This window comes from Primulina eburnea, chromosome 5 (genome assembly GCF_022965805.1).
Source record: "Primulina eburnea isolate SZY01 chromosome 5, ASM2296580v1, whole genome shotgun sequence".
NCBI lineage: Eukaryota > Viridiplantae > Streptophyta > Magnoliopsida > Lamiales > Gesneriaceae > Primulina > Primulina eburnea.
Genome location: NC_133105.1, coordinates 2,063,282 through 2,091,270, shown reverse-complemented (window position 1 = coordinate 2,091,270; position 27,989 = coordinate 2,063,282). Strand labels below are relative to the sequence as shown.

Here is a 27,989-nt window from a genome sequence, read left to right as displayed (position 1 = left end):
AAGACAACAAAAGATTGCAAATTGAAGTAGAAAAAGGAGAAACATTCTATTTTCTCAGGTAAATGTCTCAGACCATGCAACTCAGCACTTGATCAAGTTTACATTTACAGAAAATCAAGAACTGCTCCTAGCTATTGTATTTTGAATGGATAACACAGAATACTTCAACATTTAAAAGTTGCCGCCTCCAAACGAAAATTTTGACACTTCTTCATCCTCATCCTCATCCACAATATCGGAGCCGTCATCTTCGCTGAACCTCCCAAAATCATCATCCTCTTCCTCCTCCTCGTCCTCTTCATCCAAGTCCATGCTTTTACCAACGACATCTTTATCCTTCAAACCAGTGCTCAATACCACAGTTTTTCCTTGTGATTTCTCCATGTCTTTCTTGAGCTTATCCATGTTTTCCTTTCTACGTTCTTCCTCCAACCGTTTCTTTTCTGCCCGCCTCTTGTCAAGATCAGTCCTTCAAAAAGGGTAGAGATTAACAAAATGAAATTATTTATATTATATATACCACGCAAAAGTTAGTTGAAATGTGTACTTGTATGTTTCCATGTATTCCTCTGCACTAGCTTCAATGGCTGCAAAGAATGCATCAACCCCAGAACCAGTGACTGCAGAAATTCCAACAGATCTAAGATTTTTGTAGAACTCCTCCAATGCGAGGGAGAGGCTACGAGTCAGGGTTGATGTATAAGAGTGATCTGAATCTAGTGCTGCATGAAACACCTCGAAATCTTTCATCCACTGCACATGTATAGAAGGGGAAGTGACGCATATTCAAACCAAAACAAAAAATGTTACACAGTAACTTGCATAGATTGGTAAAAAAAATGAAGAAAATGGTCAAGTAAGAGAACATCTGAAATGTTAACCTTCATCAAGAATAGGTGAGAAAATAATTATACCTCCAAAGCAAACTCGTGTTGTGCGACATCTGTCTTATTAAATGCCAATACCAGAGGCAACCTTGTCTTGTAGAGGATGCTACAAGCATACAACATATTGCTCATGAAGGTAGCCGGGTTAGCTGATCGTGGTGTATCCACAACATAAGCAATTACTGTGGGAAATGTTGATGCAAAAGCTTCCGTAATAATGGCTCCAGATGCAGACCAAGTGAAAATCTCGATTTGGCCAGGAGTGTCAACAAGGACATAGTCAAGCTGATCTGCTCGTTTCTCGATCATTGAAATAACCTGTGATACAAAAGCTTATACATCAACACAAGGAGAACCATTTCCTCTTTTAGGATAAGATATATAAAAAAAATAAGAATGCAGAACCTTAACAAACACACTGAATACTGTCATTAACATAAGCATGAAGGAAATTCACAGAGTTGATGATTGGTGAATAACCTATCGGGTTCAAGGACAAGAAAAATTCATCAAGAATGACTTCACTCAGTTTCTAAGCTTGCTGCAAACTCCAAGATTCTTGATTAGGCTCAAGTCATTTGACTAACCTAAATTTAGCTTTCTTTTCAGCTTGATTTATGAAGTTATAACAATCAAGATTGAAACATACAAGAAATAGTTCCAGCATTCTCGGTCCACATTCTAGCTATCATCCTTAATTTTCCGGTGCAAATTTCAAACATTAGTACCGCAAAAAACGGAAGACCTATTCAATAATATATGTCTTTTTTCACAGAAGACATTATTCCTAAAAATATTTCTATGCCAATATAGAATAACATGTCTACTGAAAATAAGGGGGGAAAATTACTTCAAAAGATCATCTCTTCTCTCTACTTTCTGAAATGAGGAGCAATGTATCTAGTTCAATAGTCGATACATTCAACTAAAATTATAAATCGTCAGACTTTCTTGATCAACGGTGAAGTCAATGAGATTTAAAGGATGAACAATGGTTAAGATCTAAAAGTTAATTACGAGAGAAATAATATAGGGTCTTTACAATTGGCATGCAAAAAGTTGAATATCCAAGCATCAATGAGGGAAACACCTACTTTGTTAACAAAATCCTCTATTGCTACATATCATCGGCAGAATGCAGACTGACCACTTTTGTTGCCCTGATTTTTTCTCATAGCGCCAGTCCCAGATACAACAGTCGCAAATGCAATAAATAAGCTGAAACATTCCGATTCACCATTAAAAAAATTATCCGGAACATTCCAAAAGGAAACACACCTCATCAAACTTTGTCGAAAATAAGTTCAGTGAGGTCAAAATTCCACCGTTTGGTCCAAGATTGTACTGCTTCATCACCTCCTTGTATCGGACAGTGTCTCTTATATCAATATTTGCACCAAATGGTAGTGTCAGGACAGCGGGATCAAGATTCATAACATAACCCCGAATGTTTGATGCCATAGTATGACAAACTAGCCGGTGAAGAAATGTAGTCTTTCCGCTTCCTGAACATTTTAATAAACCTTTCCATGAATCTACATGACACAATAAAAAAGAATGCAATACTATTAGAAAACATTACCTGCCATTCCCACAACTATTATGATAACTGGCTTTCTCTTAAAGCAAGTGGATGGTTCCCCAATATCCAATTGTCCCATTGTCTTGAAAATATAATCAGCCTCTTTACTCTTAGACTTGGAAAAAAGAAAGAAAGCAACCAGTGGCATGCACGTTATCGATGATATGCGCAGAATTCAGAAAATCCAAAGGGAAAACTGTAAACCATATTGTACCTCATTATCGCTTTGAACCCCTGATGAAGTTTTCTCTGGTGCTTCCGAATTTATATCCATCTTGAGAGAAGAACGAATAAATGGAATCGCGGGCGTTTGGATTTGGAGGAATCAGAGGTACCCTAATTTCATATACGGTCGTCAACTTTAACGGCGAAACCCGGCTACCTAGTTTCATTATAATATCTCGACAAATACAATTATTTTTATAGTATTTGAATAAAATCTAACAATATTGAGAGATAAATAAATATAATAATTGAAATGAAATAAATTAATGGTGTTAACGTTAAAAATTTTGTCTAAAAAAACGTTAAAAATTAAAATTAAAAACAATAATATTATTAAAATTAGAAATTAACAAAATTTCGCTGAAAATGGATATCAATTTAATCCAAAAATTAAGTTTTATTAATTCATAAAACCAATTTCATTTTCTTAAAAATCATATAAATCAGTTTATATTCGGTCCGATCTCTATTACTCTTATAAAATATCTATTAAACAATAGTAAGCGACTTTTAAATAAAATTTAAATTCTTATAATAAACATATTATTTGTTTGATAAATATATTATTATTATTATTATTTTAATTTATACATATTAAAAAAAATATAATAATTTATAACTCTAACGGGCCGGGGTTCTAAATTCCCAGGCCCCCGTTTAAAAATACCCGTGGTCAATGGGTTGAGTCTGTTAAACAATTATATATCGAATGTTAATTTACCGGTTCTTGATTGAAAGAGAGAACAGTGGTTCAATCTATCGGCACACCAAAGCTCAGACTTCGTAAACTACATCATGGCCATAGAAAGAAAAACTTGTTGTCTCCAATATATTCAACTTTATTATATCAGCTGAATGCATTGGTGGCCTGTAGATATGAATGATTTCAGGGAGACAATGGTGAAGGAACAAGTACTAAATTTAAGTTTACATTGTTCCAGTATAGTAAGTGGGCTTCTTTAGCTCAACTTGTATGGGTAACCCTTGATCGAACACAGGCATTGGGTCTCTGCCCACGAAATTCTGTTGCATACGAAGCTTCCATTTGAAGGAAGTCACCAAGTAATGAATCATTGCGAGGGTTTCAATCCTTGCAAATTCGTATCCAGGGCACATTCTTGGTCCTCCGCCGAAGGCCACGAAGCTATACGGTGGTGGTTGGCTTTCGAACCGGGACGGATTGAACTTCGTTGGTTCCGCAAATATGGATTCTTCCATATGTGTCGTGAATGCTGCCCACACAACCTGATTCGTATTCAACCATAAGTTGAGACAGTCTTTGGGAATTATAGAAGGAATGATTTTGAGAATGCTAACAAACATTTAGGCAGTACGAGGAATACTTTTTTGTTGTTGTCAAACAGATTGAAATCCAAAGGGTGATGAAGTTTTGATACCTGCCATCCTTTGGGAATTAGGTACCCTTCATATTCAAAATCTTGGAGGACCTTTCGAAATGTAAAAAACACCGGCGGATTCATCCTCAATGTCTCTGTCGCCACTCTCCAAGTATATTTCATCCTCGTTAAATCTTCCCACGTTAGAAACTCCCCGCTTGCCTTGCCCCTCGCAATCTCATCTTGTTCTGCATCGATGGAAGAGGAGCCAGAAATTTAATGTAGGCTCAGAACAAATATGTTTTTGTCCGAAGTTTACACATATATATGAAAGGAACAAGTCTGTTAAAAAAACACAGTACGTACCATCGAGAATGTTGTTGTAGATTGATGAATCCTCGGCTAAAAGCTTGATCAAGAAAGTAAGAAGGGTCGAGGTCGTGTCATGCCCCGCTAGCATGGCAACAATACAGTTGTCCACAATTTCGTCATCAGATAGTGAAGCTTCACCTGTCTCATCTTGAATGCTCATCAAGCTAGTTATCAAATCTTGATATTGATTAAGGTTTTCGAAATTTCGCCTTCTTTCACTCATGAGTTCCAAGATAATGTCTCTGATTTTCGATCTCGAACTTAGGCTGCTGCTGAAGCGGGTGAAAGGCAAGTTTATGGGCACTGCTAACATTCCAGACATCAAGTTTTCAAATAGTTTGACAAGCGTCTCTCTTCTTGATCCATGTTCGATTCCAAACATGATTGAACATATAACGTTGAAGGTCAAGCTCTTCATTAGTGGCATCACCTACACAAGTTTATCTGAGATCAATAGATCATAGGAAATATGCTATATCTAGTGATTCCATATCATTCTCTCTTGGGTATGATCAAGATATCTAATTCAAAATGACGAAACTACATATAAATGTAAATCTTTAATGACTTAATAAACCCATAGCGATCATAACTTAACCAAGCACTAATGTATTACACGATGAAATAAAAATTGAGATTGTTTTTGGATGGACGGATTTCATTTGAGTAGGAAAAAAACGTTATGTTTAGATTTCAAATAACACAACATTGTCTGTAATATTTAGAACTAATTACAATCGATCATGGCATCTAAAAACTATAATAGATTCGAAATATAATCGAATCCAGATACAATCCTATAGACTCAGATACAACTAGATAATAATTAAAATGAATAAATTATTTGGGTGTGTCCAAGAAAATAAATACACACCTTAATATTCTGGTGCTTGTCATGCCAATGTTGTGCGAGGTGCATCCTTATCTCTTCATCGATCCTTCCAACAGATAGTTTCAGTGCTTCTGGCTTCAAAAACGACACGAATGCTCCCCTCACCCGCCTGTGATCACTGCCACTCAGTTCCAATATATTTCTCTCCCCCAATATCTTCCTGATACTGGCAGGCTGCTGGTTCGCAAGGATTTTATCACCGCAAGTGTATATGAATTTATTAGCAGCTTGCCCGTTCAAGAAAACCGAGGGAGTTCCGAAAATATTGAGTTTGGAAATCGGCCCATATTTCCTGACTCGCTTTTTTAACCAATCTTCGCATTTGTTCGATTTCATGGCCTTCAAAACACTCAGGCTTTGGCCTATAATGGGTATCCCTAATGAACCTGGCGGCACAGGCAACCGTTGTTTGGAAGATTTTTTCTTGTTTATAAGCAGAAGTAGAAGTGGGAGGAACAGAAGAAGTGCATACAGGATTGCAGTTCCCATGCTAGCAAAAATGTATGTATGAATCCCTTAGTTAACTACGTACTTGCATCGGATATTGCTTTTGCCTCAGGCAACAACAGGGTTTTATATTGAATATGGCCTTAAACTAAAGATTCGATGTATAGGAAGATTCTTCTTCATTCCAAGATTCCCAATTTCAAATTTTGGAAGCTTGCAGTTGTCGTTTGCCTTGTAATATTAGTGCAGTTGTCGTTTGCCTTGTAATATTAGTTTTCTCAGTCTAGATGACTGACAAATATGAAGTTTAGTGTATTAGGACAAGTCAACAAACCGCATTTCTTTGTATTTTGGTTAAAGACTATAAAAAATTATCTTTCATTTTCTTAATTCAATTTTTTAAAAAAATAAAAAATTCAAACCCCTAACCACCTAGGGTCCGTCTATGCTGACCGACTAGAAACCACCACCTAAAACTTAGGCCGATTTTTACAACTAAAAAAGGTTTTCTGGCAAAATTTAAAGGGTTGGAAAACGATTTTAGGAGTCATCGATCAACATAATACATCCATATTGAATAAATAAATAATTTACGTATGAATTAAAAGGGTTTATTGGAAATCTAGTAGAATGTTGATAACATGGAAGAAATTCCAAGTTTATGAGCTAAAACTCATTCGGACAAACCAACTTCCATAGCTCAATAAAATATCGATTCGAGGTCTTTCACTTGTACACTTCTAAATTTTGCAACTATTGAATAGATTTGGAATAAAAAAAGAATATATAATGATAAATTCGAAATTAGAAATTGACAGGTTCCGTGTTGTTATGTGCAGTATGGCAGGATGTCAATATCCTGTGCACGCGCTTGACTAGATTATTAAGTTTTTGTTTGTTTTAAAAGAAAGTTTTTTGACTTCTATCTTCTTTTCTATGTAATAATAAATTTTAATGTAAAACTGTGAGAGTCTCGGTTCATATTGTGAGTTTTTTGGGTTCCAATGAAAAAATCTTATTTTTATGTTATTACTTTCATTGTGAATATGGTAAGGACCTTGTCACATTATGAGACGTCTACTGAACCAACTTTTTAACCTGTCTTTGTAATCAATATGGATGTTTTATATATATATAATTATATATATATATATAAATAAAGTAAACTAGCTACTTAGTAGGCTGGATAGAACCATCATGATGCTTATGAAATTGTTCCACAAACTTAGTTCTGAATTTCACGGTGATTTATATTTCGATTTTTATGGTTGCAAATATTTGTGTGAGACGATCTCACGAGTCGTATTTGTGAGACGGATCTCTTATTTGAGTTATTCATGAAAAAATATTATTTTTTATGCTAAGAGTACTACTATTTATTTTGAATATAGGTAGGGTTGATCCGTCTCACAGATTAGGATCCGTGAGACGATTTCACATGAGACCCACTCTTTATGGTTTGACTGAATCCATTACAGTCGGAAAGATTTTTATTATTGCATATATAACGATTGCATTTTGTGTTTTTCCTTGAAACATAAATTTATTTGAGATGATATGAAATGTCAATTTTTATGACAATATTTTATTTAGTTGTTCATAAAAAAATTATTATTTTTTATATTAAAATATTATTTTTTATTATGAATATGAACAAAATTGATTCGTCTCATGAATAAAATACCGTCTCATACTTATATATAATAATATCCTCAGCGTAAAGAAATCATCATCTTTCAGTATAATACGACACGAGAATGAGCCAATCAAAAACAAAATATTAAATACTGCTATTTCTAATATTTTTTTAAAATACAGATATTTTTAAAAAATCAGTCAATAGAAGAATCATTGAGAAAAAAAGAGAGGCTAATTTCACGTATAATTGGAACAGAAAGTATCATGACATGGTTCATTATTACATGTTCAAGAAATAGCGAAATAGAGCTACATCGTCTCAAAAGCTCCTCAAAACATCTATAAACAGGCAACAGCCCTCTCTCTCTCCAACGTTTCAATTCCAGCGTCCGCATTAGCGCACATTATAATCCTCGTTTGCACCCGAACCATCTCATCATCAACAATGGCGACTATCTACGCTTGCTGTAGCCTCCACCCTGATCCCTGTCATGATTCCTATCTCTGGACCCTCCTGGAGTGGTGGTGCTCCACCGCCTCCATGGCATGAGCAGGCGGGGACGATGATGTGTACCGTGATGGCCGCCTTTTGAAATGCCTTTCTTCATCACTGCTATCATGCTGTTCTTCATGGTATGCAGCAATGGCATGACTACTTTTTCTTGACCCAGATACTTTATGATATTCTTCATGGTATCCATTTGATGAGGCGGCCTGCTGGCGATGAGCAGATGGAACTGTTGTCTGGGTTTCTGAAGAGGAAGAAAGTTTCCTTTTCTTAGGAGCTGTGGTGTCCTCAGTTGGGAAACTGATGCGCGAGAAGACACTAGCCTTGTGCTTCTTGTCAGCCATCGAGGAGGGTTGACGCCGGGCAACTGGTGGGGACTCCGAGGGTTGCTGGCGACTGCTGCGGTGGTGGTGATCATGGTGTCGTTGATGGTCATCATCATGATAATCTCGGCTCCGGTGTTCTTCGGGCTTCCTCTTGGAGAATGGGCGGGGTACCTCAGGATTACGGGAGTCGCGATCAGGGGAATGCCTCTCAGACTGGTAGCGATGTGAAGGATGATCTGTGCTAGAAGCATGGGGTATAGATTCCTGCACCAATTAACCAAAGTTAAAACTGTCGTAAAAATAAAAAACGAACCTCAACTAAGTAAAAACACCGTTAAATTAAACGGGGTAAGATTCAAGATCCGTATCACGAGTATGGACTACAATTGGGTATGGCATCTAGCAGTGTCGGGCAACTCGGCTGCGTTCATCTTTACGGATAACAGAGCCCGACATTGTCTAGCATGTCAACCCCATTTTCAAATTTACATTTTCTTAAAGGATTCATAGTATAATTAAAGATTTAATATATACTCGTTCATCAAAATTTTCGGATTTCACTAAATCTTTATTTACGAAAAATATTAACAAATCGGGAAAGAGGTTTTAAAACATAATTCTTTAGTCAATTGGTTAATCGGAAGCATTATTCTTTATTTTTCAATTAAAATGCCACATTCGACTTAAAAACCTGGGACTGTCCGGGGTATTAAGGGGGTAACCCAAAAGAAGTAAATATTCAAAAAAAAAAAAAAAAAAAAAGAAGGCGAGAAGAAACGTTGTCCGTGCGGATTACTATCTACAGTCCCCACGCGAAAACTTCAATATCATTTGCAACAAAACTGAAGGCAATAGGCGTACGTAAACAATTAAACGAAGCAGGAAATAATTTTAATGGGGCATGTTCCTTTGGAGGCAAGTCTCTATCAGGAAATGAGAAACTGAAAATTCTCTTTCGAAATTCACTGTTATTCTCGACAGCATGATTTCTGATGAAACTATATGGTTGACCATGAAATATACCTGCAACATTCGAACAAAAACAAAAAACTAATAGCAGTAGGCTGATAAAGATGCGTACAGATTTAGATCTCATCTTAGGGAGATCGACTGAGCCGCTAGCTTCTCTTCCATATTCCCGATCTTTAGATAACTCCCTGTACAAAAGGAACGTTAAAAGCTTTTGAATAAAGAAAAGATTACACACAGCAAATCAATAATTAAGGACGGAGTACTTGAATTTGAATATGATATACAAGCTGATTAAGGTTATCACACTTTTAACTTTTACGCATCTCCTATAAACACACAAGAAAGGGTTATCCTACTAACATGTCCCTGCGTGGCTCCATTTCACGTTTCCTCTTCAAATTGGCTTTTCGAGCTTCAAATGCTTCTCTGCTCATGGCGGGTGGGGATGGCCCAGCATTAAATCCCATCGCTAGCTCTGCAAGATCCCTGAAATGCATAGAGTTATTGACTACCTAAGACATCACATTCTAAAGACCATAAAAAACAGCGGGGTCTGCAAACTGCAATTAAGAAAATCAGAAACATCTGAAATTTTCAACTGAATTCCAGAAAGAAATCAAACTTCAGAATCTTTTTAGTGGGGTAAAGTATAAATTTGGGAGGAATTTTACAAAAATCATAAACCAAACATACCTTTGAGGAGGGGCATATGGCAACACACAACCTGGTCCTCCTCCAAATGGATCCTGGGGAAAGACACCTCCACCAAATGCCATATCCATAGGTCCAAACCCATATCCCATGTAAGACATAGGACCAGCATATGGGGCCACAAAGCCATCGAATCCAGGCTGAATGCCATTCCAATAAGGATTAAAAGTGGAAGGGCCCAAAGGCATCATGTAATTATCAGGTGCAAGGTCCTGGGCAGTCCTCCATTGCATCTCAGCAGCTACAGAACAAATTTTTTATGTCAATTAGTAAGTTCGTCAATGAGCTCGGATTAAATTGGATCTTCTCACCGCAACTAAATGCTTTTGCAAGTTGCAACTACAAGTTAACTTCAAACCAATACAAATTTCATCATACTTTTATGGACAAATCTCAATCCAAGTGGACGTGAGCTCGGGTATCTTAAAAAAATGTTGGACTTGTCTTAAAAAGTAAAATGACTACGGAACCCAAATTACGCAACTTTACACATGAGATCATAATTTAAACAAATTCATAAACGCCTACAAAATTGTACAAAGAAAATAAGCCTTTAAAAATATAAGCTTTTAGTTTCAAGCACAGCAATGAACAAACTGAATTACAAGATAGAAACATGAGATAAATCCTAAATCGGACTTGGTTCAAAGCTCGTGTATTTCAAGTACAAATTTTTTTATAATACGATGGAGAACATAACTTCAGCAAAATTCAAGTTGATCACAAACCCAATAAAGCTCAGCTTGCTCAACCTGATCAACATTCCCATGATTCAATGTCCAAAACTAAAAATGCTATATTTTGCAAGGAAATATTTTTAAAAACTAAATTTTTAAAAAATATTCCAGCAAGAAGAGGTGTACAGTAGCTGACAAGTAAATAGAACTGCAAATAACAACAGTATACCACTAGGAGGCATTTGGATTTTCTTCTTTTTCTTCTTTTTTGCTGTAAAACAGAGGTAACAATTTCACATCAGAGTCAACCTTTGTAGCTGAAGAGCATGTGATATCTAACAAAGAATGATGAGGCAGAGGGCTATGCGGCTATGCCTCAGAACATTTAATTTAAGTACATGTATGTAAATGAGCCATTTTCCTCATTACCTGCTTCCACTGAGACTAGCTTCTGCTGCACCTCTTCATCAGCCAGTTGAGCATTAGCTGGTAATATTGTTTCTTTAATACTTTTTGAATCATGTGTAGCTTCAGAAACATCCGGCAATTTAAGACTTTTCCCTTTCTCTTGCATCTGGGTAGCGGGAGGAGCATTGGCAGCTTTGTCCTCTACAACTAGGTCTAAAATCTTTGAGGATTTTTCCTTTTGAGGTAGTGATGCGGGGACCTGCTCTCCTCTGGAGGCAGCAGACTGAGACTGAGACTGAGACTGAGACTGAGTTGGGGAAGGAACCCTAGCTTGTGGATTGCGTGACTCCATCTCTACACCACACAGTTATGAAGAGGCAGTGAATTGAGATAACTTAAAATGTCCACTTCTTCGTAAATAAACAATACATTAAGCTTTAGGGAAATATATTTTAAATGAAAAATAATTCATTATGACTCAAACCTTGGACTTGAAATGCAGTACCACCATCTTCAGCACTGCTATTATTGGATTCCAAAATGCGATTAATAGTATCCCTCAGAGTCTGGTTGGGCAGAAGATCATCAGCAAGAATATTTGTTGCCCCACAGATGCACGATGATTTCGAAATGATATGATCTCTTATACCTAACAAAAAGTATCAGAAAGATTAAACAAGAAAAATAACGAATTTCCACTATGTGTTCCATAAAAAACACTCCACCTCTCACCGAGTCATCGCCACAAAACAATAACTTCAAATGCTAAAATATAATAAATTATCTGCCATAACAATGTACAAGACAAACTGCAAGCTTACATTTATCACAAAAGCTCTTAAAACAACATTTGCTCGTCAGGACAGCATCTTTCATTACTTCTTTACAAATAGGGCAGTGCAGTTCTGGTGGAAAATCACCAACAGTTCGTAAGGAAGGCATTCCCTCAATCTGTTTATCAAAAGCAGCCCTGTGAAAGTAACTTGTGAGGAAATATTATCGACTGCAAACAATCAACGGTATAAAGGACATTGTAGAGAACATTACTCGTTAGGCTTCAATACAGCAACAGCCCCACTCGGTAATGCATAGGAGCCATCTGGAGTAGCCATCAACATAGATTTTGGAATTCCAGTTGGAGGCTTGACCCTTCTTATGTCATAATTGGGATCGCCATTTGTTGCGCAGTGCTGAATAAAATGACCTGAACAAGAAAACAAGACCATAAAATACCCCTTTTCCCTAATAAAAGCCAAGTTACCAGTCTACTATTTTTATTCATAATCTGTATATCCATTTAAGCTAACTGTGACTTAGAGGTTAAGTAAATAGACAATTGCTAAAAATATAATCGACAGTTTAAATTGCAGAACGTACCAGGCACCTTGCACCTGTGACATATGTAGCCTTGTGGTGGTATTTTCTTCTCCAATCCACCTCGCCCTGAATGATAGAAACAATCAGTATTTAACAGGCAAATTTAGCAATAAAAGACCATATAAACATTTTATTTCCCAATAATAGATATGCTCTTACTCAAACTTAAAACTTTTAAACACCAGACAAATGCGAATATCAAAACAACTACAAGTTTATAACTGCAACTAGAGCAACAAAAATAAGATAAAATAAAGAAAAACACTCTGCCCAAACACAATTTCAAGACATCTGGTAAAGGATAAAAGAATCACCAAAACCACGTCCACCAATCATTCGTCCACCCATGCCCCGTCCAAAGCCTCTACCAGGAGCAAAGCCATCAGCAGGTTGACTGAAAATTCAAAACAAGCAAGTTTCAAAACATTGACTAGAAAACAAAAACCATAAATATCAAATCACAAAGCACAATCATGACATCATAAGACATCTCACCGCTGCCAATCTAAGGCTGGAGTGTCGACTAAAGCCTTGATTTTACTATCCTCATCCTCTTTGCTAACAGGTGGAGCAGGATTTAGAACTGTATTGTTCAACTGGACTGGAACAGTTTCAGGAATAGCAAAAAGATCATTCCCAAACTCATCCCATTCTAAATCTTCAGCCTACAAGGACCAAGAGTTGAACATTTGCTATGTTTAAATACTAAGCTGAAACAAGACTTCTTTCTGCATCCAGTTTTTACAGCCATTCAAAAAAGTGATAGGCAGGATTAACAAAGGAAGCTCACATATTTCATGGAAGATTGAGCTGATCCACCAAAGTTACTATTTACAGTTTGAACATCAACAGAATAATTTTCCACCTTTGCCCTACAATAGTTATTAGAAAACTTAAATAAACCATAAGAATACCTTTCGATGAAGTCACATTATATTACATGACCATTGTTTCGGAGCATGTTCATTAAGTTCTGCATTACTGTTATATCACAGAACTTCAACAGGTCCCAAACAACAAAAACTTGGTGAAGTATTTTTATGCAAGAGCGCAAAGCTAAACCCAACTGACTTAACATTAATCTTTGATGCAAAACTAAATGCTTTATTTACTTAGTTCTTAGGGATCAATGTGTAAACTAACTGAACAAAATTAAGGATTGAGAAAATACTCTTCTTGCTCTGCAACAGGTGCAGTAATTATGGGATTCCGAGGTCGTCCAGGAACTCGACGTACTAAAACTGAAGTATTTTTGGGGACTAATGTTCCTTCATCAAGATACTCTGAAACCGCAAATTATACAACAATGAAAATAGTATAAACGTTACAAAAGAACATAACATGAGTCAAATGACCAAAGAAAAACATTCACATCCACAGAGCCCCTCAGAAAGCCACTACCAATCCATTTGACAAAATAACTAACATCATAATCACCAATTTCGAGTAATGATCTTGATAAACCAAGAAGAGTTGATGCTCACAGCACAAACAACTTCAAATCTTGAACAAACTGAAGAAACTCATACAGTTCAGTTATAACTAGGCTCTCACCCAATGATTGGAAAGATTAGTGGAATCTTACATTTTAGAATCACCATCATCCAAGGGTTTCTCAAAAAGCAGATTGTAAATTGAAAGGAACTATATAAATCATGCATGAAATATCCAAGCCGGTGACTACATTTTGTAGATATAAGGAGCTATAAGAAAAAAGAAAAGTAACTAGGGATACATCCAAGGTCAATCAATGTATAGAACAGAACAAGTGCACACAATTGGTTACATATACAGAACCAGGATATCCAATTGCGCGCACGCACACCAGACACATACATTAATGCAAATGAAAACTCACATAAGTTTTAAACTTTTAAACAGTTATTTCAAAAAAAATCACCAATAATTTTATGTCATCATAAAATTCAATGAGATCAAGGACACAGAACAATTCAAAACAACCTTCTGTTTTCTCCGACTTTACCTTCAACACACAAATGTTATCTCACAAACACAATACAATATGTCTATCAAGTGACGAACAAGAAGAAGATTGACTACAAAACCATTTTATATTTGAAAATTTAATTTCTGAGAAAAATCGTAGAGAACCAAAACCAACCTTCGTTAGTCTGAGCGTTGGTGATAACAAGGTCAAAATCAGTCCCCTTTCCCAAATGCTTTAATTCAAATATTTTTTCTTTCAAGTGCCCAACCGATATAAAGTTTCCATCGATAGCAACTGAATCGTAATCTTTCGCACTTTTAAATTTATAGTAAACTGCCATTATTTTTTTCAATCTTTACTTTGAATTTTTTTTATCTCCACAAAGAGAAGCACCGCGAGTGATATCAAAGGATAAAAAATAAAAAACCTGGCATTGAATTGAAAAAAAAAAAGAGTAAAAACAACAAAAGTGTACAATCGATGATTCAAGAAACTAATCTCTCTTTTTTCCTCTCAATTTGTTGGAACTCTCAAGAAAAAGCAATCGAACCGACTAATAACTCCACTGAAGCAAATCCAATCTCCTTCAAGTCTTTTACAATTACAAAACTTCCAGACATAAAATAGGCTTCAATCTTCGATTGAGAAAATAAATATTCGTATTCCAAATCGCAAAATCCACCAGTTACGTAGAAAATGGACAGATCTGGCAGATCGGATGAAATGACAGACAAAATTCTCCCCACAACGTTGAATCGAATTGCCGATATTTTATCCTCTTGGAGTGAAACTTTCGAAGCCAATTAGCGGATAAAAACCCCGAAAAACGTAGCTTCAAATCGTATGCGTACACAAAACAAATTGAATTCACGAGCGAGTCCTCGACGAAAGGCAGCGCACCCTCGACACAAAATTGTTGGAAGAACGACGGAGCAACAGGTGTTGATTAATCTTTCTCTGCAACTTATCAGAAATTTGCCGCATAAAACACCGTCTTCAATTTATAGAAAATCGAACGAGGATCGCGCAAATCGAAACTTCGCGTCCAAGGATTACGTTAGATGAAGAGAATTAAGGGTTTCTAGTTTCTACGCTGACGCTGTTGGCTGTTCCGATTGGTATGCGAGGACCCTTACGCGTGAGCATTGGGGCCCTAAATATATAGACTTTTGTGATTCTTCTCCGGGTCGGGTATTGTTCCACGAGTGGGCCAAGAGGCCAGAGTTGTGGAATTCGGATCACGCAAATAAGATAAATAATTAAAACTTTACAGCTAAAAGGATAATAATTTTGATTAAATATAATAAAAACAAAAAAAATTATTTATTTTTTAATTAGTATAAGTGATTGGATGTAATAATAAATTATAGTTTTTTTTTTTTTTTTGAAACCAAAACCGAACAAATTTCATTAGCTCAAACCAAGTTCATTACAATCATGAATTAAAGCATCATAAATAAAACTAGGAGCATCAAAGAGGACACAAGGACTAGCATGAGAAATGGCCGCCCGAGCAAGGTTGTGGGCAACCATATTCGCTTGTCGTCTAGTAAAGTGAACTTTGTAGTGGCGTTCTCTTGACAAAAGTGAGCAGCATTCTCCAATAATTGTTCCAAACTCACTACGATCTACCGCATTTGAGTGCACCGCCTCCACCACGGTTTTCGAATCTGTTTCGAAAATAATCTGTTGCATATCCAAGGATGCGGCCCAAGTTATGGCATCAAGTAGCGCCTTTGCTTCTGCTTCTCGGACTTCAATTGACCCCTGAAAATTGAGCATCCTACAGACCATAAACTCACCCTTTGAATCCCGAACCACCGTGCAGAGCCAATCAAGCACGACTCCCTAAAGATTGCCGCATCGACATTGCATTTCATGAAGCCCGTTGGTGGACTTTTCCAATTAAGCTCCTCCGCAGGTGCATTCATTCGAGAGTGTGGGACATGGGGTGATTTTCGAGCCTTTATCCAGTCATTTAAGAGCTCACCCGCTAATCTCATATTAACCTGTGTTGATCTTTCTGCCGCATTCCAGAGTTTGTCATTTCTGTATTTCCAGATGCTCCATATAGTCATGAACATGGTGGGCAATAACTTATGAGGCCAGCATTCCAGACAACCAAAGAACCATTGCATAAATGAATCTGAGTTATTTGCTTTATCATTTACCAGGTGCGCCAAGTTTACAGCTTTCCAACAAGCCTGAGCGTAGGAGCAATCAATGAACAAGTGCCAGTTATTCTCATTTCCTGAGCCACATAAAGCGCAGATGGAAGGTACTTCAATACGACGACTAAGCAAGTTCTGCCTGCACGGGTTGCAATTTCTTACAGCTTTCCAGATGAAGAATTTTACCTTTGGTGGTACTTGGACTGTCCACATTCGATTCCATGATCCAGGTGCAGGTTGTGCACTATTTGGATTTGCGATACTTGTCATAAGAAGCCTGTACCCCGATTTAACTGTATAGCACCCATCTCTACTGAAATGCCATAATCGAATATCCTCAGAGGCAGCTGTGGGTACTGGTATTTTCAAGATTTCCTCAATATCCCTTTGTTCAAAGATGGCTTGCAGTGTCGTGGCCTGCCATTGATGTAAGTCTATGTCGATAAGCTCATTCACTGTCTTGCCACGATGCTCTTCATCAAGGGATGTTTGGATATAAAAATTTGCAGGATCACGTAACCAAGGATCTGTGCCGATGTTGATAGATTTGCCATCACCAATTTTCCAACGTGTTCCCCGTGCCAGTATAGCTTGGGAGCACCAGATGCTTCGCCATATGAAGCTAGGATTAGATCCTAGGCTTGCATTCAAGAATCCCTTTTTCGGATAATATTTAGCTTTGATGAGCCGAGAAGATAAAGCATCAGGGGCCGCGATAAGTTTCCAGCCTTGCTTCCCAAGCATAGCGAGGTTATAGCCTTCCAAATTCCGATAGCTCAACCCACCAAATTCTTTTCGTATACACAGCCTATCCCAAGACATCCAATGAATCCCCCATGCCCCATTTGGCTTGGACCCCCACCAAAAAGAGTTCATCATTCGTTGAAGTTCATCCAGTAGAGAATTTGGTAACAAGAAGCACTGCATGCAATACGTGGGCAGAGCATGAGCCACAGATTTTAGGAGTACATCGCGGCCTGCCATGGATAGAGAGGTTCCTTTCCAATTTTGAATTCGCGTCCACAGCCTCTCCCGTAGGTACCTGAATACAACCTTCTTCTTGCTACCAATTAACGAAGGAAGTCCCAGATATTTTCCAGTGTCTAGCGGGTTCACCACCTCAAGTATGTTAGACAATCCTTCCCTCAAAATTTGCTCGGTGTTCCTACTGTAGAAAATTCCAAATTTCTGAAAGTTGATAGCTTGCCCACTCGCTTGTTCGTATGTATTGAGGATATGCTTTATTGATAGGCATTCCTGATGCTCGGAAGAAGAGAAAGCTGTCATCGGCGAATAATAGATGTGATATTATTGGAGCACCGCGGCAGATTTTAATACCATGCAAGGCCCCTCGTTGGACAGCCTTGTCTATTAGAGTGGACAGTCCTTGTGCACATATAATGAACAGATAGGGTGAGAGGGGGCACCCTTGACGTAATCCACGGCCCGGGGTTATCGGGCCAACGAGCTTATTGTTCACCTTGATGGAATATTTCACAGTAGTGACACATAGCATAATGGATCGGACCCAGCTTGGATCGAAACCTAGGCGCAGGAGCATCAACTTCAAGAAGCCCCAGTCGATTCTGTCATAAGCCTTGCTAACATCTATTTTCAACGCCACATCCCTTTTTTTTCCTCGGCACTTTCGTTACATGTAATGTATAATTTCAAAATAAATTATAGTTATAAAGTGAAAAGATTATCATTATTTTTGTTTCTACATTTAAATTTTCAGTCAATATTATTAAATCTTAATCGCATTTAATCTTTTCATTGATAAAAAATCCAATTTTTTTGGTTGAATAATTTAACCGGATTAGTTTTTATTTATTTTGGATTTTATATTAGCATATATTTGGCCATTTATATTTGCATGTCTATAAAGTTGATTTACATATATTATTAAAAATAAAAATACAATATTAAATTAGTTTGTCATAAAATCGATATCTAAGATAATGTATGATTTTTTCTCCCAAAACTAAAGTAAGACGTGACTTATTCGGATGTTATCCAAACAAAATTCAAGCTAATCACCATCTTGCTAAATAGCTAATACAACCAAACCAATAATTTTTTTTACGATATTTCTCTATATTTTCTAAGAATAATAAATAACTTGAACAATAAATTATCTGATACTTAGGTTGAGACCAAACAAATTAAGCTCAAATTCGACCTTGAAGTTAAAATAATTAAGATTAAACAAAAAGAAAAAGACAATAAAACAGCAACCACACATTCTTGCCATAAATCATAATATATACAACACAATTTCCAATTATAACCGTGTTTGTCTATTTCTAAAACGTTAATCTAATTCCAACAATACAAATTAGATTTCAACTAAAGGAAAAAAAGTCAAAGGAATCGAAATAAGAGGGCAGCCATTTCATATGTCTGTCAAGATTAGCGATGACACGATGACAACATAAGCAACAAAGAAAAAGATAGCTATCTGCAAGAGAAACTTTGGATTGTCCCTCATATTCGGAGATGTAACAGCCCTGTGAAACAGAAACCAAGCAACTCAATAACTGTACGGAAGGTTGAAATGTGAGAAGGTGCAAGAATTGAGCAGATATCAAGATTACCTAGCAACGCGCTGAGAGAGCCGATGGAAGGGCATGCTTTGGATGAACACAATGCCGGGACCAGTTAGAACAGCTGTTACTAGATTATCACCCTGAACAGACAGAATTGTGACTAGTTAAGCCATGCATGTATACATCCAAAATAAATCATTTTTAATTCATTCAGGACAAAAACCATTCTGCTACATTCATGATCATGAAACAGGGAATGGATAATCAATTGGTACAGAAGTCTGGAAAATAGGCGGGCAATCGGATTGTGTCCGAAGAAAATTGCTTTCAACTAATGTTAGGACTTGATAAAGGCATCAATTGAAATATCATATGACTTGTAAAACTAAATAAATATGAATGAAAAACCTAGCCTTGTCCATCAAACAATACAGTATAGGCAACAAGAAAAATTTGAAAATCAGGAGAAAGAAAACTAATGTTTCAGAATCATTCTCGAACTACCAAGTTCTGCATAACTTCAGAAACATTTGCTAGGAATTACACTGCAGAAAATTCATATCACGCAGAGCAACTCTTAGTGGCGTATGTACATGCATAGCTATCACAAACTCAACCAAGAAGGCATTCACATTACATCTAACTTAATCCGCTTAGTTTCTGTGTGGGGTTGGATTATGATGATGTAACATTCAAATGATGCCCTAATTACATTTTAAGAGAGGTTTTAAACAGGAGGTTTTGTAGTTGATGCATAACCACACACTAAGTTATATTGATTTCCAGTGAGACAAAGCACTAAATTCAAGTTATTAAAGCTGCATGGTATCTTCACTGCCACAGTGCGTTAATTTGCAAGACATATGTAAGTTGTAACCTATTGTCTTGGTTGGAGTTCATCTCTCAGATCTCTCAAGTTTAATTTCATAGAACAATAAACTTCATATCTATCCACATACTTCTGAGTCCTGCTGCAACCTCACGCCAAACTCTATAAACTATTGAGTACGACAAAGAGACTGAACCTGGATGTATCAAATCCAAAATTGTGAAAAAACAATATTTTCTAGTAAGGTTTTCAAAATAAAAACAATCCTAGTAATGCCTATCTCTGCCTTCTGTATTCACCACAACTTCTTTACAACCAAATCTTGTTCTCGTTTCATCCATGGGTTCGCATATATTTCAAAAACAAAAGAGAATTAAAGAATATTTTTGGAGTGGTGACTATTTCAGGAGGCAAAGCAATGTTTCTCCACTTCAATTGAAACAAGCAGAACCTTAACCAGTAAAATTCCTGAAAGAAACCTTAGCAAATACATCAGTCTGGCAGATCTGAAAAAAAAAAAAACACACACACACACTAATCACACAGACTTTATTTTACACTAATTATGTGGAAAATCCCTCAAACCAGTAGGTATAGTATCATTTCCAACATGAAAGCAATAAGATCAGGAACTTTTTCACACAGGATTTCAGTATATTTAACATAAACTAGAATCAGGAAGCAATTGTTATAAGATCCCCAGAAATAACAATAGAAATAAACTAATTAATATCATCTAAAAAATTTCAGGGTACAGATATGTTTTGGATGAAAATGATGCAAATACCACTCACCCCAAAAATCACCCTTCTCATGGGACCATTATACTTTATTTGTACATTGACTGATCCTGAAACTGCAACAATGCTTGACACATCAACTGCAAGCACTTCTCCCACCTGAAGATTCTTCTGCACGACTAAAAAAACCAGCAGGCAAAGGACTACTATCAGACAAAAGCCATAGGACAGAATGTAAGCCATTAAATACAAATTGCCTCTTCCATTTTGCAATATCGAGTTGAACATAATGACCAAAAAATGTAAAGCCTCTCAAATATAATCAATCTTCATTCTTGTGCATTGAAATGGAGTTAGCCTATACCAAAGTCATTAATGAGAACCAAAATACTTAATGTAAAAATCATAATATTCATAATTGCATGACTTCTGGTTTGATTCACTACCATCTAAATCAGTAATCTGAGATATGAACTATGAAGGCATCGTTTCATAAAATAAATTGAAAATCAAATCATGTCAGTACAAACTTAAGAAATCAGATATTGCAATCATCTAGACTTCTCCTGATTTTATTTTATTATTAACGACCAACTCTAAAGAGTAATCAAATTATCAATTTAGTGCAAACTTACATGTCATTGAGTTACTGCACAATGTATAAGGTTTTCTCGAGAATGAGACCAGCGTAAGGTTACAACAACAAACCGAAACACTTCACTGTTCTTAACATACAAGTATGTCAGCCAAAAGCTTTAGCCATGATTAAGTCACATTTGTAAAAAAATTTCCTCTCAACCGCTTGAATCTAGCTATCCAGCTGAGATGATTGATTAGCTAAAAGACAACATCAGCAATGAATTTAATTCTCATCTTGCATTCTTGCTCCCTCTCTCTCCCTCTCTCATACACAATTAGTTCAGGGCAGGATGTCAGGTGTCAACTATTTGTTGCTGTCACTTCAGATAATGTGTGAATTACTTAATAATCATTCCGCAAATTGAGAATCGAGAGGACCAAAAAGATCAAAGCGTATAAATTTAACATCGACTAGATTCAAACATCTTCATCATAAGGAGTGGAAAGGCTACAATTCTTTGAAAAACCTTATTCTATTTGAAACAATTGCAATTTAGAGAGGCATACGCCGCATACCAGAACCACCGCCGGTTACGAATGCAAGTCCACGTCCATATAATTTTTGCCTTAAAAACCCCTGTCAGTTGAGAATCATATTTTTAATATGAATGACAAACAATGAGATTAAAAAGCAAGAAAACAAGCCACCTCACCTCAGCACTAGTAACAGCATTGCGTGCCCTCGGATCAACTGTATTATTTACTTTGACATCATTAATCGAGCAAAGAAAGGCATCTGGCTGCAAATATAGCAAGTCAAGTCACACTATTATTCAATAAGCAGAAGTTGTCGTAGAAAAAGGAAGGAGCAGAGGCAAGAGATATTCAAATCCATATCGAATTAAATTGTGTGTCCGTAATCCATACCTGACACAACATTTCACCTCCAAATAATGCCAAATCAATCTGCATAGCAAACGCATATCAGAAAAAGAAAACATAACCAAGTATCGTGCAAATTCTATCAAACAACGCCATTCCCCAGCAATAATTTTCTTGATTATAAAACAGACCGGGAGAATTCTAGATAGAGTTGGTGCAGCTATTCCCACGAATCCATCTGCCAAACCTGTATTGTAAAGAACGATGCTTGTAACAGTCTTTCCAAAAAGCCACTGCCATACAAATGCTTCATTTTCAGGCACATAGACATTTTCCATTTGGATAGAACCAGACATGTAGCACATGGAACCTGCAATACATTAATCTAATATAAGCAAAGCAACGCAAAAGAATTACAGAAACAAGTTAAACAATTAGATTAAAAAAATTAGCAGCAATAACTATTATACATTAATCTAATATAAGCAAAGCAACGCAAAATAATTACAGAAACAAGTTAAACAATTAGATTAAAAAAATTAGCAGCAATTACTATTACACTTACAGCGAAGTTTTTTAATAAATAAGTACATTTTAGGCCTTCCTTGCTCAAATTTGGGGTATTTGATTGGGCTGTTCATTTCCGTTCTCTTCTAATGGAACCAAATCTAATCAGTTTCAATGCAACATGGCGAAGGAGATGAAAATATCTTAAAGTTTGAGGCGATGTCTTACCAACAAAACTTTGTAGAGAGGTGAAACGCTAAGGCCAGGAATAAAAAAGTAAATGGAAGCCCTCAAGTAAGAGAAAGTACACTCATTGAGCTTTAACTACAACGTGATTGCACTACCAACAAAAGAGAAGTAACGGCATACCAGGCTTTGCAATAACCTTTTCTTGTGGCTTCAACATGATCTAGAGAGGAGAAGAAAAGGGGAATAAATTACATGTGAGGTTTCTTCTGTAACAACAGAGTAAACATATGACACTTGACAATTACCTGAACTATCTGAGCTTCACCCCCCAAAATCTGAAAAGGTGTTGCAGCATCTTGCGGGCTCTGAATCAACAATATTTAGCATGAGCAATGAAGTAAGCTCCCAAAAGAAAAAGGAAATCTGAGTTGATTATAGAACTAGAAGTAAGACAACTTGGCTGAAACAACAATATTTATAACCAGACTCAAAAGGTGACAAGGCAGGTTACTGTAGAAAGGGCGGGTCTCCAATTTAGCAAGCACCATAAAAAATCATTGAATCAGACAAGATTCATTTGATAATATCTCCATGTGGCATTAATTCTAATGTAAATGTGCTCCCAATTCACCGAAAGGAAATTTGCAACACTTCACTATTGCCTCTGTCATCTTGCACTTGTAGTAGCATATAGTGTAATTGGAATGTCCTAGCATAATGCCACAACACGCAGACATCTAGTTTTGCCGGCTAACCTGTGCTTTCATTATAAAGTAATCACAGCTCTATCATTGAACAACGAGACAGAAACAGACTCTCACAGTTGCACAACTGCGAAAAGAGATATACAACTGGAAGAATAAAATGGGTGATGAAACTGATTTAGACACGATCCATTACAGTCAAAGTTATTTGCCAGCTAATCTGAACCATCTTCCCACAAAGCCTTAGAAGATAATTTAATTCAACAAACGAGATAATGCTATCCAACAACCTCCCTCAATGTCAGAAATCACAGAATGGCTAACACGCTAAGAAAACACACCAAAGACAAGGCTTAGATGCTAGAAGAATACGTATTTCATCAAACATTCACTAAAAAGAGAAACCAAGTGTTGGCAGCTGTTAGTAAATTCTCACAGCATCATAAAAAAACACGTGCAACAAAGATAATTGACCAAAAAATCAAACCAACGGATGCATACCTCAAAATCGTGGATAAAATAATCATTCACACATCAAAATTCACACATTTCAACGCATAAATAATAATATTACCTGATAAACAAAAGGTTGAAAAGGTGTTGAAAAGAATGGCGCGGCCATTAACGCCGAGCGGTGGGGATCGGAGCCGATAATATGCAGATCACGGAATTGAAACAAATACTCTGTACCTCAATATTTTCGTTTCTTGAAGGGTTTTATATTTTATAAATTGCATTACATTACCATATTTGTCCTCGGAAATCGTGTTGAATTTGCCATTCTCGATGAAACTACACCGGTGGTAATATGGTAATTTCGTAAGAATCTATTGGTTTAATTAAAGTTTCATATTCGGCCATCTGCATACGTGGCGGTATTTTATTGGTTAACGAACCATATTAGACGTGGAGGCTCTGAATGATGGTCCAACGCAATGTATGTCATTTAATATTGAAACGGCCCTGATATGGCAGCTTGGATTCGCTTTCGAATTTGAGAATTTTTTAAAGAGCTCCAGATAATGAAAAAATGCGAAGAAAACTCAAGTTTCATAGTGATGCAACTAAAATTAATGAGTCGTGTAGACTGCAGACTCGAGATCCGATTGGTTAGTAAATTGATCTACTTGGCCGGCAAATGAGTTCACCTAACTCGTAAACGGATCCACGTAGGCAATATACAATTGATTTGCAAGATGTCACCTGCGTCACGAACAGTCGTTAAGTTGGCGACGGGAAGGTTCCCGACGTAGACAGTTCGACGCTTAAGTAAGTAAGCAGGTAAAATAAACTAGAGAAATTTTATAAAAAAATGATAACCTCCTCTAAATAGTCCAGAAATTCATCTATTTATAGATTTTTAAGAGCGTCTATTAAATTTGAGTTTCTGCAAGCATAATCAATATTTTGGACCTCAATAATACTAAACTCAATTGATTTTATTAACCCAACAAATAATCGGTCTTATACCCATCACAGAACTTCTGGCATCGCATTTGCCTACTCTGTAGAGTCGACGTTCATCAAACAGGCCACATGGATTGGTCACGGTCTTCTTCGACTAAGGAGACCTCAATCTTTTTTATGAATGCTCTCATTTATAAACGCCGTCTTCCAACCCCGTGGGAGTATACAATGACTACTTCCGGAAGAGTTTACATATATTGTTCAGCTTGTGTTCCAAGTTTCCCTGCCAAGACGCACTATATTTTCTTCATTTTTTACACCATTTCTTTCAGCTATTTTTTAGCATTTCAAACCAAAGTTTAATGATCAAATAGCTTTAGATTTTTCATTAATTCCAATTGGATATGTATAGTCAAAAGCGAACTAGTTTGCACAAAATAATATAAAAAATGAACCTGTATATAATTTCATGCATGTTTTAAGAGATTTAAGACGTAACATTATTTAACATAACACAATAAAAAAAATATAAAGTAGAAAGTTTTGAACCATTTATTTTTTCTTTTTTTCATGACTATTATGTAACACAATTGACGATGGAATAATGATAAATTGTGTATTTGTGATTGTGATCAGTTATCGTCACATGCAGTCGTCTTCTTTCACAAGATAAAATAAAAGTAGTAACGTGGCAACAAAAACAGTAATATATAGTACATATATATATAACATCAATATTTCATTTTCATCCTTTTGCCAGCTCAAAAGATTGGAAATGAAAGATATGACACATCCCAATTATGAATCGGCGAACAGTTGTTTTTTAAGGAAAAAAAATTATACTGACAGTTCTGTTTTAAAAATAAATAAACATAGACACAATTAATTACCTGTTTTAGAAAGTGTTTCCATCAACTTCGCCTTTTAAATAAGTGATGAAATTCACTGATTGTGAAAAAACTTGAAACAAAAATAAGAAACTGAATATCAAATATGAATATCTAATAGATGTTCTATTTGGAGGCTTTGCGGGTATTATTTCTCAGCAAATATAAAAATTATAAAGAAATTTCCTGAATTATCATCTATATATATAATTTTTTTCTTACATAATTTGAAATTGAATTAGAGATTTTCATTCATATATAAACTTATCTTTCACGATAAATATGTGTTTGTTTTTACTTTTTAGATTCGACTCATTCTAATTGAGAAATTATTAACTCGACTGAAATATTTAACTCGATAATAAACAATGGAACGAACGAATTTCGGTGTACGTACCTTAACACTTGGCATGCATATATGGCGTGCGTAAACTAATTATTTGTGAATCTATGCAAATGTAATATAATTATATATAGAAGAAGTCTCCGTAAAGAAGATTTTCCGGTGAAAATTCACCATGAATATTGGCGTCACCTCCGGCCAGCACCGCAGGGAACAACCCATCAACATTGTTGCAACCGGCGACACCTAAGATAAGGTCCGGCAAGCCAAGAAAAGCATCATCAACATGACCACAAACGTCATCATGATCAGGGAAAGAATTAGAATCGGAGTTAGATGTAGGCCAGCGATCATTTCTGCGCTCGAAATCAGCCATTGGAACCACCATCTTCGCCGCTTCGGCCGCGGCGACCTGCACGTCTTTGGGAGCCTTGGAGGCGGCGCGTGGGAGTCGGTGAACTAAGTCGGGGAAGTTGAGGAAAGCAGAGTGGCCTTTGATAGCAATGGCGGCGGCATCATGGGCTCGAGCCGCCATTTCCGCTGTGTCAAAGGTTCCCAGCCATATTCGTGATTTCTTTCTCGGTTCGCGGATCTCAGAAACCCATTTGCCCCAGCTTCGCCTGCGAACTCCTCGATAGGCTTGGCGATTGTTTCTTTCGTTGCAACGACCATTTCTCTTGGAAATCGTCTTGATCTTTAAATACTTTTTACTTGTTTTTTGTGTTGAGTAAAGGCCAGTTGCCGCCGTATCAGTATTGGATACAGAGAAGCTACCGGCGGTGGATTCTTGCATAGAATCGAAAGTGGTAACTTGATCCATAGGTGGAGATATATGAATCTTGGTAAGAAACTTAAAGATGGACAGAACTAGGGGAATGGGATAGTTTCCTTTATTTATATTTCTTTTTCTTTTTTTGAACTCTTTTTGAGGTCTCACATTTTCATTGATACATGATTGGCTACATAATAGTACTACAGTATTCTTTGGAGTGAAGCGATTTTATACAGTTCATGACCACACTATATACTGTCAGATATACTAGCTAGGCTCTTCCATCCAATTCGGAATCAAACCTCTGGATAAATGTAAGAAATAATCATATTTAAATCGAAATCAAATGTTTGTATGATACCCAAACTTCCTTTGACATTCAGAAAATTTAGAATTCCCAAATTCGAAAACATGATGGCACATTCTATATCGCAATGTTTTGTTAAGATTTCTTTGTTAACCTGATGAGAAGGGAATCTTGGCAGTCTAAACTTTACTAAATGTTTATATATACACGTAGAAGCAAAGGTAAAGGAGTGTGTGCACGTGTAAGCCAAAAAAGAAAAAGAAAAAAGAGAAGCCAATAACTCAATTAAATTGCATTAAAGTATAAAGAAATTATATTTCTGATTTGGAAAAAGTGAAATGGAATTGCCTTACGAAATGCTATTTTGACCAATCAAGCATTGCGTGAAGAGACTTGCACATCTAAAATTAAAAAGACTGACAATTATCACATATTTCATCTCTGTATTCTTTGGCTTTCGAAAGGAGAATCAAACAATGCTTATGAAGGAAGGGATTGACATTGTTTATCCTTAAAAGAGAAAAATGTTTGATGTCGCCTTTTATTCTTCCATTGGGAATTTATTTGCTTTTACTTTCTTTTTTTTATAGTTTGAAAATAATAGGTTTTAAAAGTATTCTCCATTGCTCTATTAATCTAATGACCTGAGTTTAGATTGACGACTTTTTTCCCTTACGAATACGGAGGTTAATCAGAAAATGTAAGGATTTAAAATACACTCAATACCACGAGATAACATTCAAGAATCAAAATTCATAATCAGCATAGATCCATGTTTTGATACGTTGAATGAAACGAAGATATAACACGTGCAAA

General features: G+C 36.4%; 5 protein-coding genes across 6 annotated transcripts; all 5 read right to left on the bottom strand.

The window, feature by feature from the left end:
- Window positions 1–27: 27 nt before the first annotated feature.
- LOC140832190 (GPN-loop GTPase QQT2-like) lies at window positions 28–2,852 on the bottom strand. 2 transcript variants are annotated; one of them, XM_073196063.1, is made up of 6 exons: window positions 2,684–2,852; window positions 2,470–2,578; window positions 2,166–2,392; window positions 915–1,205; window positions 548–753; window positions 28–469 (listed from the first exon to the last, which is right to left on the bottom strand). In XM_073196063.1, exons 1-6 carry the CDS (start codon window positions 2,741–2,743, stop codon window positions 172–174), a joined length of 1,191 nt encoding a protein of 396 aa, XP_073052164.1. In that variant the 5' UTR covers window positions 2,744–2,852; the 3' UTR covers window positions 28–171. The 2 variants fall into 2 exon arrangements, with proteins under 2 accessions (XP_073052164.1, XP_073052162.1); XM_073196061.1 differs by having other exon boundaries at window positions 2,470–2,584; window positions 2,684–2,851.
- A 728-nt stretch (window positions 2,853–3,580) lies between these two features.
- On the bottom strand, window positions 3,581–5,814 carry LOC140831578 (cytochrome P450 716B1-like). Its single transcript, XM_073195318.1, has 4 exons — window positions 5,278–5,814; window positions 4,398–4,833; window positions 4,092–4,279; window positions 3,581–3,939 (listed from the first exon to the last, which is right to left on the bottom strand). The coding sequence occupies exons 1-4, from the start codon at window positions 5,782–5,784 to the stop codon at window positions 3,622–3,624; spliced, it is 1,449 nt and encodes a 482-aa protein (XP_073051419.1). The 5' UTR covers window positions 5,785–5,814; the 3' UTR covers window positions 3,581–3,621.
- Window positions 5,815–7,563: 1,749 nt separating this feature from the next.
- Window positions 7,564–15,444, bottom strand: LOC140832189 (E3 ubiquitin ligase PARAQUAT TOLERANCE 3-like). Its single transcript, XM_073196060.1, is given in 16 exon segments — window positions 7,564–7,892; window positions 7,894–8,478; window positions 9,296–9,371; window positions 9,547–9,672; window positions 9,880–10,138; window positions 10,804–10,845; window positions 11,004–11,336; window positions 11,467–11,631; window positions 11,804–11,952; window positions 12,030–12,186; window positions 12,360–12,425; window positions 12,674–12,753; window positions 12,855–13,024; window positions 13,150–13,231; window positions 13,531–13,642; window positions 14,482–15,444. Coding segments are annotated over 16 exon segments (2,628 nt in total). The 5' UTR covers window positions 14,648–15,444; the 3' UTR covers window positions 7,564–7,832.
- Window positions 15,445–18,704: 3,260 nt separating this feature from the next.
- Window positions 18,705–24,249, bottom strand: LOC140832188 (uncharacterized). Its single transcript, XM_073196059.1, has 10 exons — window positions 24,032–24,249; window positions 23,059–23,118; window positions 22,934–22,973; window positions 22,249–22,427; window positions 22,103–22,141; window positions 21,889–21,975; window positions 21,752–21,812; window positions 20,651–20,775; window positions 19,076–19,167; window positions 18,705–18,988 (listed from the first exon to the last, which is right to left on the bottom strand). Exons 1-10 carry the CDS (start codon window positions 24,077–24,079, stop codon window positions 18,874–18,876), a joined length of 846 nt encoding a protein of 281 aa, XP_073052160.1. The 5' UTR covers window positions 24,080–24,249; the 3' UTR covers window positions 18,705–18,873.
- Window positions 24,250–26,055: 1,806 nt separating this feature from the next.
- On the bottom strand, window positions 26,056–27,081 carry LOC140831576 (ethylene-responsive transcription factor ERF039-like). The gene has a single exon (XM_073195317.1). The coding sequence runs from the start codon at window positions 26,912–26,914 to the stop codon at window positions 26,219–26,221; it is 696 nt and encodes a 231-aa protein (XP_073051418.1). The 5' UTR covers window positions 26,915–27,081; the 3' UTR covers window positions 26,056–26,218.
- Between the last annotated feature and the right edge of the window lie 908 nt (window positions 27,082–27,989).

Coding starts and splice junctions, on each gene's coding strand:
- LOC140832190 (XM_073196061.1), bottom strand. CDS start 2,743: ATGGATATAAATTCGGAAGCACCAGAGAAAACTTCATCAGGGGTTCAA. Junction 2,585..2,683: donor GGGTTCAAAGCGATAATGAG/GTACAATATGGT, acceptor CTTTTTTCCAAG/TCTAAGAGTAAAGAGGCTGA. Junction 754..914: donor AACACGAGTTTGCTTTGGAG/GTATAATTATTT, acceptor ATACATGTGCAG/TGGATGAAAGATTTCGAGGT.
- LOC140831578 (XM_073195318.1), bottom strand. CDS start 5,784: ATGGGAACTGCAATCCTGTATGCACTTCTTCTGTTCCTCCCACTTCTA. Junction 4,280..4,397: donor CTACAACAACATTCTCGATG/GTACGTACTGTG, acceptor CCATCGATGCAG/AACAAGATGAGATTGCGAGG. Junction 3,940..4,091: donor TAATTCCCAAAGGATGGCAG/GTATCAAAACTT, acceptor AATACGAATCAG/GTTGTGTGGGCAGCATTCAC.
- LOC140832188 (XM_073196059.1), bottom strand. CDS start 24,079: ATGGCCGCGCCATTCTTTTCAACACCTTTTCAACCTTTTGTTTATCAG. Junction 23,119..24,031: donor TTCAACCTTTTGTTTATCAG/GTAATATTATTA, acceptor TTGTTGATTCAG/AGCCCGCAAGATGCTGCAAC. Junction 18,989..19,075: donor CTCTCTCAGCGCGTTGCTAG/GTAATCTTGATA, acceptor TCTGTTTCACAG/GGCTGTTACATCTCCGAATA.
- LOC140831576 (XM_073195317.1), bottom strand. CDS start 26,914: ATGGATCAAGTTACCACTTTCGATTCTATGCAAGAATCCACCGCCGGT.